The sequence below is a fragment of the Neltuma alba genome, unplaced genomic scaffold, assembly GCF_004799145.2.
Source record: "Neltuma alba isolate B1F8T4 unplaced genomic scaffold, ASM479914v2 tig00011892_pilon, whole genome shotgun sequence".
NCBI lineage: Eukaryota > Viridiplantae > Streptophyta > Magnoliopsida > Fabales > Fabaceae > Neltuma > Neltuma alba.
This window is the reverse complement of record NW_021636490.1, coordinates 1-11753: the sequence shown is the minus strand read 5'-3', so window position 1 is coordinate 11753 and position 11753 is coordinate 1. Positions and strand designations below refer to the sequence as shown.

At 38.2% G+C, this 11753-nt stretch overlaps 3 protein-coding genes and 1 long non-coding RNA gene across 4 annotated transcripts; all 4 read left to right on the top strand.

Annotated features, from left to right (window-relative positions):
• LOC114719081 (replication factor C subunit 5-like) lies at nucleotides 1–2081 on the top strand. Its single transcript, XM_028904532.1, has 6 exons — nucleotides 1–588; nucleotides 1098–1208; nucleotides 1286–1318; nucleotides 1396–1573; nucleotides 1665–1846; nucleotides 1941–2081. Exons 1-6 carry the CDS (start codon nucleotides 1–3, stop codon nucleotides 2079–2081), a joined length of 1233 nt encoding a protein of 410 aa, XP_028760365.1.
• A 613-nt stretch (nucleotides 2082–2694) lies between these two features.
• LOC114719078 (uncharacterized) lies at nucleotides 2695–3257 on the top strand. Its single transcript, XR_003737883.1, has 3 exons — nucleotides 2695–2808; nucleotides 2888–2933; nucleotides 3070–3257. It is a non-coding gene; the product is annotated as an uncharacterized LOC114719078 (long non-coding RNA).
• A 1202-nt stretch (nucleotides 3258–4459) lies between these two features.
• On the top strand, nucleotides 4460–7506 carry LOC114719080 (gamma carbonic anhydrase 1, mitochondrial-like). The gene is made up of 5 exons (XM_028904531.1): nucleotides 4460–4805; nucleotides 5362–5505; nucleotides 6396–6521; nucleotides 6634–6785; nucleotides 7030–7506. The coding sequence occupies exons 1-5, from the start codon at nucleotides 4691–4693 to the stop codon at nucleotides 7279–7281; spliced, it is 789 nt and encodes a 262-aa protein (XP_028760364.1). The 5' UTR covers nucleotides 4460–4690; the 3' UTR covers nucleotides 7282–7506.
• A 2074-nt stretch (nucleotides 7507–9580) lies between these two features.
• Nucleotides 9581–11176, top strand: LOC114719079 (pentatricopeptide repeat-containing protein At5g66500, mitochondrial-like). Its single transcript, XM_028904530.1, is given in 2 exon segments — nucleotides 9581–10899; nucleotides 10902–11176. Coding segments are annotated over 2 exon segments (1512 nt in total). The 5' UTR covers nucleotide 9581; the 3' UTR covers nucleotides 11096–11176.
• Nucleotides 11177–11753: the final 577 nt, after the last annotated feature.

The window sequence follows — 11753 nt, the reverse complement described above, 5'->3', positions numbered from 1 at the left end:
ATGGCGCATCACAGGATGCTTTCTGTAAGGTTTGGAGAAGAAATCAAATCTTCTTCGAGAATGAAGCATGATGGGATTAGAAATGGCACTCTACGTGGTAACAAGAAGCAGGATCCAACATGGGAGGAAAAGCATATAACTCCTTCCAAAGGAAGAATCAACGAAATGTTTGCAGAGACAAGACTTTATGAGAGTCCCCAAGGGCATATTTCATTAACGGGTTCTGCAGGGTCGATTCAGTCTGGTCCTGTTTTCTTTTCGAATCGAACCCGCAAGAGTATCCAGAGCACATCATCATCGCCGTCATCATTTAGATCTAGTAGAACTTCACTTTCCAGCTCCTCTGGAGGGAAAATAACGGGGAAGAAGAAAAAGGAGGAGAAACGAGCATTGTTTTCTTGCATGGGACGAAAATCATGCAAGAACTCAAGAAGATCACCGGAACGTGCAAGAGTTAATGAAGCGTTGATCATCGAGAGAGCGTGCGTGGTGGAGAGTCTGCCACAATTCTGGGCAGATAAGTACCGACCTGCTTCCCTGAATGACTTCGTTTGCCACAAACAAGAAGCTCAACTTCTCAAGCAATTTGTAAGCTCAGCTTTCTTATACTTCTCCTGCTCTGCCCCTCAATGGCCGCTGATGTATTAAAATAAGACCTCTTGAACCTTGAAAATTTTTTACGCCAATCCTAGTCGTCCCCGAATTTTATCACGATTACATAAATTTATCATTTGTTATTTAAAACTATAATTCTTATGAAATAAATAATGACATAAAAATCCCCCATTGATTCTTAGAATATGTTTATATTATTTTCGCAAAAATAAGGAGTTGGTCTTTATTTTCAATGGAAAATTTCAAAAACTTGGAAAAATGAAAGAGACATTGTGTAGTTATTAAACAAATTGAGAATCATGTAGTTCCCTTTTTTTTTTTTTTTTTAAAGTTCATGTAGCTCCCTCTTAGTTCAAAATAAGCATGTATCAATTGTTAAAAAAAACTTATACAATTTCATCAAAATTTATAAGAAGTTCGATTGCAGAATAATTTCCGCATCGTATACTAGCGCTTCTAATTGAGATGATTTTGACTAATAGGTGTCTCTTGATGAAATTCCACACGCTCTGCTAAAAGGTCCCCCCGGTACAGGGAAAAGAGCCTTAGCAATGGCTCTTCTGCGAGAAATATACGGCGAGGAGTGTTGGAACGTATGCATCTTGATTTGACCTCGCCTTATATATTTCACAATTTCTGAGCTCACCTTACTGAACACTTTTTGATGCAGTTATCCCACGATATAAGATATTTCCCCTTTCAGGTACAGATTTCCCAAGTTCTATTCATTCTAACCTTGATTGAAACCCATCTCTGAATCTCGTGGTTAGTAAATGACAGGAAGGTAGGCCTACGAAAATAAGTGTTCCAATAACGTTCAGTCGTCATCACGTGGAACTAAACGTAAATTTGGAGCGGAATGCTAAGCATGCTTTGATTGGGTTAGTGAAGGAAATGAACTGTATCTATGCAGTAACACCCCAAGATGCCAATCTCAATATCAAGTCAGATTGTCAAGGTCAGTTCAAAGAATATGCACATAGACTTGTACTCTACTTCTCACAGTCTGTGAGGCTACTAATAAGCAGCATGCTTTAAATCGTGTTCAGTGGTAGTTCTCTATGAGGTTGACAAGGCAGGACAGGACATCCAGCACATAATCTCATGGATTATAGATTGCCACTCCCAAATATGCAAACTAATACTCTGCTGCCAAGATGATGTTGACATTCCTGACTCTGTGAGGAACCTGCTCAAAGTGATTGAGGTTCGTCCACCTACTATTACTCAGGTAAGAATACAGCTTTTTTGTTCCTCTTCTTATTTGGTTTGAACTTTAAGGATTTAAGTGTTGTAAATACTGATGTGGAACCCCAATATCCCAGATTGTAGAGGTTCTGTTTGAGATAGCAAGGAAAGAGGATATTCATCTATCAATGAATTTTGCTGCTATGATTGCAGCAAAATCTAATCAGAATCTCAGGCAAGCTATCATGGCTCTTGAGGCATGCAAAGCATTCGAGTAAGATGATGAAATGACAAAACTGCACAACCCCTCAGATTGCATTACCAAGTGTGGATCCAGACGGCTTAAAGAGGAAAAAAAAAAAATTTAACTTCTGTTGCTTTGCATCAGAGTGAGGGAAATATGATATATAGAAGGATGGATTTCTTACCCACGTTTGCATTGTTTTGTTTTCTTGTTCTACAACATCTCAGTTAAGGAAACCTGTACTTTTCTATGCAGATATCCATTTTTGAAAGAACAGCCAATTTCAATTGGATGGGAGGATGTTGTAATAGAAATTGCTTCAGAGATCATAGCTGATCCATCAAATTCATGGTACCAAAATTTCAAAATGGAAAGGAAAATCTCTATCCATGTTTTGAAGACTGCAATAGATCAAATAGTGTTTTCATTTTAATTCTTTTCTCTTGTGGTTTGATCAGCCTAATCTCAGTAAGAGAAAAATTTCAGAAGCTTATGGAGGATTTTGTTCACCCAAAACTCATTCTCCAGGTGATGAATCACTTATGTCTTGTAACACTTAACCAAAATACTACCTCCAATCCTAATTATAAGATTTCATTTGTAAATTACAAATAAAATCTTATAATTAGAACATGAGGTAGTAGTATTTTCATTTTGTAATGGAACTTGTGTCCTGACACATGCAGAAACTAGTGGAAGAACTTTTGAAAAATATCGAAGCCAGCTTAAAAAGGGAACTCTACTATTGGCACGCTTATTATGTGAGTTTCTCTTCCTCATCAAACTTTCTACAATATGATACAAAATTAGTATACCAAGTCGTATGTTTCCACTTTACAGGACAAAAGACTCCCACCTGGAACTATAGCTTTAAACAAGTTAGCTGGTAAAGACATCGAAACTCTTCTAATCCCTGTCAAAAAACAAACACGAGTGACACCAGAATTACTCATTTTGCATATAACAAGATATGCAAAGTCTTGCTGTTTTAGTACATGAGATTGATATGCAATTCTCCGCAGAATTTGTGGCCAAGTTTATGAGCATATACAGAAAGAGCTGTGTCAGCAGGCCATATATGTGAGCAGATATGGACTTCTCATCTTAATCTGCTAAATCAAAAGGAGAATGGAATTTCAGTATAACGGTGATGCGGAGTCCGAGGTTCTCAATGGGATCATCAACATTGAGCACACCTATGTATGATGAACATGAGCCGCACTAGGCAGTGTTCTTGTAAAACACAGTGAGAATGAATAGCAGCAGATAAAGATAGATGTTGGTAAGGAGTTTCTTGGACGCGTACACACTATCAAAGAAAAACCTCTGATTTTTTCTTTTTTCACATACAAGTTCATGGCAAAAAATGTGCAGATAAAACCCCCTAACTTTATTTCAGCCGATGGAATTTCACTTCTATTTCATAACGTGTTGAGTTCGTTTCTCAACTGGGCTAGTTCTCACGGATCAAATCACGCTTCCCCCAAAAAGATAAGATGATCCTCCAACAGTTATCCCCACAGACTAGGACATCAGGCATGCTGTGGAAGGGGCGGTTCCAGCTGTGAAACATAATAATACTCCAAAACAAATGAAAGATAACGTTGGACGAGGAGGATGAAAGGCTCCCCAAAATAAATAAGGAAAATGAAAGGGGTTCGTAATTTCCAATGTCATTATGTACCTGGACAATTGTCTTTTAATATGTTTCCCAATGGGGCCATCGCTGGAGCGATTACGCCAAAGCAATTGCATTTCTTTCCACCGCAACTATTGTTATTTGCTTTTCTTGGCTCCTCGTATCCTTGTTCTCAGACAAGGTTTTAAAAAGATAATTTTCAATAAAAAAGTCTTAAGAGACCATAAAATGCTTCTATTATGCTTTACTAAATGTATCTTAGACTTGAATTTATGAGTTAAACGAGTTATGCCATTTTTTAGAAGTACTATATGGAAGAAATAATTATATAAAATCTCTCTTTCTATTAATGGTCTTGTGAGACGTCACAGGTTGACAATCTTGCTGGACACTGGCCAGGAAGATCCTGACCATGTGCCTTGAAAATGTACGCTGGCCAATTCATGTTGGAACAAACAGATCTTCGCCCATGAATCCTACACTGCAGCCGATCTTATTTATTCTATCTGTTCATTCTTTTATTTACTGCACTCACAGTGCCAAATCTTTTGTAACTCCTTTTGTTTCTTTTCAGCCGCCCTTTTTTTATTGATCTGCTTGCTCGTAATCACTCATCATTTCATGAATCTCCCTTTTTCCCTCTGTGAAAAAAAAAAAAAAAAATTCCTCTCGGTGTTGTGGGAAGCAAACGTTGCGAGACACAAATAGGAGTGCGTGGCACTTATAAAACGGGGCTAACGGACGACACGTGGCGATATTCCGCTGCTCGTTTCTGCGAACGGGAGAAGGAGAGCAGCAAGGGAAACAAGTGAGGGGAAACGCTGCGTCTTGTGTTGAGTCCTCTCCCACTCCTGCTCCCATTCTGGTGGTGCGACTTGTTCGATTCTCTGCCATTTTCTCTGCTGATGTTCTGTTGCTCAATGCTTTGGGTCCTCAACTGATACCCAACTCCTCAAATCCCTGAACTGATCAAAGTAATCTGGGCTCGATTCAAAGACAGGAACATGGGAACCTTGGGCAAAGCATTCTACTCTGTTGGGTTCTGGATCCGTGAGACGGGCCAAGCCCTCGATCGCCTTGGCTCCCGTCTTCAGGGAAACTACTACTTCCAAGAACAGCGTATGTCTCTCCCTTCCTCTATCTTCTGAAACCCTAGAGAGACTGCGTGATTCCTGATATCCATTTTGAGTGCCTTTACTTTTCAACCATCGATCCCTATCAAATGTTGTAGTTGTATCTGGATTATTTGCGGTTAATGTGCCAGCAAATGTGTTTGTAAAGCCCCACCTTCATTATTCCATTTTGTCTCCTAGGAGGAAAAAAAATGAGGAAACTTGGAATTCCTTTTTGGCACTTTCGGCTTAAGGTCTCGTGTTTAATGGCTTTCAAAGTCCTTAATCTCGTTGTTCTGCCTTACATTGTTCGGTACTTTTTTTTCTTTTCCGTTTTTAATCAGATATGGTTCTCCTAAACGTAACAGATTCTGTGTTTCTTGGCAGTTTTGTCTTTCGTAATACCTAGTTGTGTAACTAGGGCTGAAAGATTATATATTTAGCTCTGCACTGCCATAAATTTGAAGTATCTTTCCATCTTGGCCAATGACGTTTCAGACCATCTCATTTCAGAGTTTCCTTTGCTTTCTCCCCATTCCCTTTTAATTTGTGGTTCTTTTCAGTGTCTAGGCATCGGACTCTCATGAATGTATTTGACAAAGCTCCTGCGGTTGATAAGGAAGCATTCGTAGCCCCTAATGCATCAATAATTGGCGATGTTCAGGTTGGGCGGGGTTCTTCCATATGGTATGGATGTGTCCTGAGAGGTAAATTGCCCCATCATCAAAACTCTGAAGTTACCTACAATTTTAGCTCATTGATAATGCGATTTATTATTTGATTTGAATGGAAATTCTTCTCGATTCCTTGATGAAGTTCGATCCTGAACTCTGTTAGAATAGTCTCATAATATCAGCCCCATTGTATACGAAACGCATCATATTAAGCTCTCCCACCCATTATTGTGAACATGATTTGATTTGGGGTAAAAAGGGAATGTATTAGTTGATTTGCGTATGTTGTGTAAATATTTCTGCAGAGAAAAACAGGCGATTTAGATTTTTGTTTTTAATATCAATACAGTACCGTATTGAACACATCATATTAAGCTCAGACAATATAACACCACCTTATCTGCACCCTGTCAGGGAAGTCACCGAATAAAGTTAAAATGAAAAGTAAAAATAAAAGCACTGAGAGAAGGGGGGGGGGTGGGGAGTTCTGCCAAATGACTTGGTCATTATCTTCAGACAAATAACTGGACAGAACAGAGGAAAAAAATACAGAGAAGGATTTCTTTTAATCCATATCTCATCTGTTAATATTTGTCTGAAGGAAGGAGTAGATATTTATACTTAAAAATTTTCCTTCTCTCCCTTTATCGGGAAAATAAGAGGACATATGAGATTTGACAACCAATAAAAAGGGAGAGAAAGAAAGAAATTTCTTTATCCCATTTATTGCTTCAACTATTTGCAGTTATGGGGTATCAAGGACAAACATCTTATCCATCCTACCCGTATATACATAAATACTCACTACATGTGTGATGGGGTTGAGTACCAATTTTGCTCACTTTTCCCTTTGTAAGTACACATGTGCTCCACCTGTTGTTTTCTTCTTTAACTAATGGTACTTTTTGTGTGAACCTGTGAAGGTGATGCTAACAGCGTTAGTATTGGATGTGGAACCAATATACAGGACAATTCTCTTGTCCATGTGGCAAAGTCAAATTTGAGTGGGAAGGTCTTACCAACTATCATTGGAGATAATGTCACTGTAGGTTAGTGACAGAGTCATGGGTAAATTGTGACCATGTTGTGATTGTGTTGAGCATAGTCTTATTTCAAGTTTTGTCTAAATATTTTGACAGTTGTCTCCATTGAATTTCACAGGTCATAGTGCTGTATTACATGGATGTACTGTTGAGGATGAGGCATTTATTGGCATGGGTGCTACCTTGCTTGATGGGGTATATGTTGAGAAGCATGCCATGGTTGCTGCTGGAGCCCTTGTTAGGCAGAATACCAAGATCCCCTATGGAGAGGTTTGTATGATTTCTTTTTTTAAGAAGATACTTTTCTGGTCCGCTTCCTGAAAGTTGAATATTTAGATCTTGTCATGACCTGCATTTGTATATTGATGATATAGAGCATTCTCAATGATCCTAGCTGGTTTCAAGTGAACGGTTAGAAAGGGATTCAGCTTAATAGCTTGTGATGCCTGTGTTGCGATTATCATTTGTCTTTGATCCGTGGAGACTAGCTAAAATTAGTAAGGTTTTGTTGTAGGTTTGGGGAGGTAATCCAGCAAGGTTCTTGAGAAAGCTCACAGAAAATGAAATGGCCTTCTTCGCTCAATCAGCTTTAAATTACGCCAATTTGGCTCAGGCTCATGCTGCTGAAAATGCAAAACCATTGGATACGACTGAATTTGAGAAGGTTGTCCGGAAGAAGTTTGGTCGACGTGATGAGGAATATGATTCAGTCCTAGGTGTTGCCAGGGAACCTCCAGCAGAGCTTCCCCTCCCAAAGACCTCTTAAAATCTTTTGTATTAGGTTTCCTTGAGATTTGCTTGTGTGGATCTCTGTAATTTGCAATTTATCGGAGAACAGCTGCTTTTGTTTCCAATAATTGTGGGCTCTTGCTGATGTCACAAATGTCCTACTATGATGCAAATATTTGATCCGCGGCTGTGGTCATTTTCGCCCGTCAATTAGATCTTTCTTGATAATAATGACAGAGTAATCTGGATATGGTTTCTGGCACCTGAGGACAAATCTGCTAATCTCCGATTCTCAATTGTTTTGCTTGTGCTCCCCCCCCCCCCCCCTCCTTACCAGAAGTTTTGGTTGTGTTCAAAGTAAGAATAATTGAACTAGATGCAATATTTCATACTCTGTTATGTTTCTTTTTCTCTCCTGATTAGGTTTCTTTGCTAGTTGCTTGGAGAAAGTTACTGGTTTGCAGAGGCCGTCATTTGACATTGCTGTCCTGTTCTCTTTCTCATAGCGCCCGAGTTGCACCTGGTGAGTAACAATCTTGATATTTTTGCCATAATAGCGTACTGTACTGTTATTTTGGCTCCAGCAATTGCAATTGCATAATGTGCTCCCTCCTCTGACCAGGGCACTTTCCTTTCGTCTTGTTTTCAAAGCCTCGAGACTTTTTTCTGGGTCTGCGGAGAACTTGGAGAGTCGAGATTGATATAATATTTATAACACTATCACCTCTTCATCTTAAAAAGTTGTCCGCATTGTGTGCACACTGAGCGAAGCAAATTAACATTCATACCAGAAAACCTTATCGGTACTTTATGTCCAATATGCTCCATAAAATCCACCTTGAGTTCTTTTAAAAAAACAGGATCAATAATTAATTAATACTGTTTCAGATTCTTAATTTAAGAACTAATTAACTAATTTAAATAGATTGAGAGAATTAGTTAAATTAGTTATTTGTAATAAATGAATTGGTTTTTTTTAAAAATATCCTTGTTAATAAGTGTATTGGTTAAAATTATTATTATTGCAAAGATTATATGAAAAAAATGGATAAATATGAGAGAAAAAGTGAATTGAAATTTTATATTTAAGATTAAAATAAAAATTAAACAAGCTCTTATATTAACAACTGGGATTAGTAATTGTTATATCTCCATACAGACACGTTTCTCTCATAAAAATTTACCTGAATTTTAATTATAATTATTTTAATATAAAACTGTTTGATTTTTATTTTAGTCTTAAATATAATACTTCAATTCACTTTGTCTCTCATATTTATCCATTTTTTTCCCAATGTGGTCATTATAGTAATAGTAATTTTAGTCAATACACTTGATTAATAAAAATATTTTAAAAAAATAATACTTATTTATATAAATAACTAATTTAACTAATTTTTTAATACTACCTCATATCCTTAATATAAACCTCATTTGACTTTTATTTTGGTCATAAATATAAAACTCAGTTCATTTGTTTCTCATATTTATGTTTTTTTTTTTTCAAATAGCTCTTTTAATAATAGTAGTTTAAGCTAATACACTTAATTAGTAAGAATATTTTAAGAAAGATAATATTTATTATTATAAATAATTAACTTAACTTCTTTTCTTAATTGATTTAAATTAGTCAAGTAACAGTATTAGTCAAAGACACGTGACAATTAGATGTGAGCGTGAGGAACCGACATCAACTGGCCAGTGAAACTGGCTCCCCGACGATGGTGGTCAAGAGTGTTTTCTCTGCGCTAACAGCAGGAGAGTCTGAGAAATCTGAACAACGAAGAGACCAACTTCGAAGTGCCTTAATGTACTGTGGCCAAAAATGAAGGTTCTTAACGCAGCATGGAGGCATTTGGGAGGCGCTGTTCGGCTTCATCGACGACGATAGCCACTTCCTTGGGCTTAGTCCTTTTTTTTCTACTGCGTTGCCTTCTTTGAGTTGGGTGTCAAAGAATTTAAGAGATTTTCAGTTTTGAAGGGAAAGAGCATTTGGGTCTTTCAGGCACACTTTCTATCGTGACAAATCTCGTTCCCTCCGCTGGCCAAAGGAACCACTTTTCTGTTAGATGGAGGTGAAGTCATTCCTCCAAGAATGAAGAAATGAATAGTAAAAGTGTGGCAGTGCACCAAACACGCTTCTGGAGAAAATGGAACCATCTCCCCTTTTCCCTTGGAGAATTCTCCTCCAACCAAATGGTGCTTCAATCCTCAAGTATACTCCCTTCCATGCCCGCACTTCTCCAACCTTCAAAATGTGGGTTTCATTTCCTCCTCCATACAAGGCCCATCACCAAATGCATGCATTTTCGGAATCGCAATGCGCACACCCTCAACATGTTTGATGAAATGCTTCAAGGTTGTCTTCCTGCACTTAACTCTTTTATTACCTCGTGTGTTCGCCGACGTGATGCTGCCACGGCCTGGGCAATCTTTCACCGTATGCGTCAAGTGCGTTCTGACATTGACGTTTATACTTTCGCTCCTGTTTTGGGTGCCTGTTCTACGTTGCCTAATGTAGTCCGAGGCAAGCAAGTGCATGCTTTGGTGATCAAAATGGGTTTTGATTCTGGAACTGTGATCGCAACTGCTCTTATGGGCATGTATTCCAAATATGGGCTTCTAGGCGAATCGTTGAAGGTCTTTGAAGAGATAGAATACAAGGATGTAATGACCTGGAACGTCTTGCTTTTGACTTTTCTACGGCATGATCTTCCTCGTGAAGCACTTGGTGTTTTGAAAGCAATGAAAGGGGAGAACGTGGAATTGAATGAGTTTACTCTGTGTTCTGTGCTCAAAACTTGTGCTTCTCTTAAGGCCTTGAAGCAGGGCAAGCAAGTTCATGGTTTGGTGGTCTCCATGGGTCGTGATATGGTGGTACTTAGTACTGCTCTCATTGACTTTTACTCGAGTGTTGGGCACATCAGCGAAGCTTTGAAAGTGTTTTATACTTTGAACTGTTCAAAAGATGACATGATGCACAACTCATTGATATCTGGATGCTTAAGGAATCGAAGGTACGAAGAGGCATTTTCTATCATGCGTATGATGAGACCTAATGCCGTTGCGCTCACCAGTGCACTTGCAGCTTGCTCTGAGAATTCAGATTTGTGGATTGGTAAACAAATACATTGCATTGCAATACGTAAAGATTTCACTTCTGATTCCCAATTGTGCAATGTCCTGTTGGATATGTATGCAAAATGTGGTAGGATTTTGCATGCTCGATTGTTGTTTGATCGAATAAATCGAAAAGATGTTATTTCTTGGACAAGCATGATTGATGCATACGGGAACCATGGGCATGGGCATGAAGCTGTGATGCTCTTTGAAAAGATGAGTGAGGATGGAACCAAGGTATTACCAAATTTGGTAACGTTTATAGCTGTTTTATCAGCTTGTGGTCACTCTATGTTGGTGGAGGAAGGACGAAAATGTTTCCAACTGGCGATGGACAAATACGGTCTTAAACCTGGTCCAGAACACTATGCCTGCTTCATTGATATGTTAGGTCGAGCTGATAGAATGGATGAAGCTTGGTCTGTATATCACAGCATGATTGAGCTGGGTACTCAGCCTACTGCGGGAGTATGGATAGCATTGTTGAATGCTTGTAGTCTTAACGTGGATGCTAAAAGAGGTGAATTTGCTGCGAACATCTCCTAGAGTTGGAACCCGATAAAGCTAGCAATATTGTTCTTGTATCAAATTATTATGCAGCCATTGGAAGATGGGATTGTGTTGGCGAACTGAGAAATATCATGAGCACGAAAGGGTTATTTAAGGAAGCTGGGAATAGCTGGATTACTGTTACTGGCTCCAGTCAAGGTGCCAAGTCTTTGTCCGCTTGATTATTCCATCCTCTAGGTTATGTTTGAATCAAGGGGAATGGAGATGAAGTGAAAGGAACTAATGTGTTAATTTAGATCTAAATTGTGGGTCTAAATTGGACATTCCCTTCTCTAACCCTTTGTAAAATTCATCCAAACAAAGCACGACATCGTCTGCTTGTAAATTGGCATGTGTTATGTTATTGCCTACGCAACAGATTATTCCTTTGGCCGTTTGGGGCAGGGGATAGAAACTGTCCAGAGTTATCCATTTCGGAGGCTATATTATCAGTTCTAGTAATGAGTTCCATGGGCTTCATTCCGATGGATGGTGAAGATGCTGCTTCCAATATCTAATATAAGAGTTAGTTGGTGGTTGAATTTGATTCCAACTATAAGATTTCGATTTATTTTGTTCCTCGTACTTACAATTTTTTTCCCGAATTATTTTTATTAATTCTACATGTTAAGAAGTTTATAAGAGATATTTCAATACAATTAATTTAAAAAGATATTTTATAAAAAATTATAAAAAGGTACTTTAGGAAAATCAATAAGACAAATCACTCATTTAACTAGTTTTGTTAATTATCCAAATTAATTAATAGATCTTATTAATAGTTCTTTGGCCAAAAAACAATTTTGACATCTTCTGGCTGCTTGGATGGGAAGAAAAGTT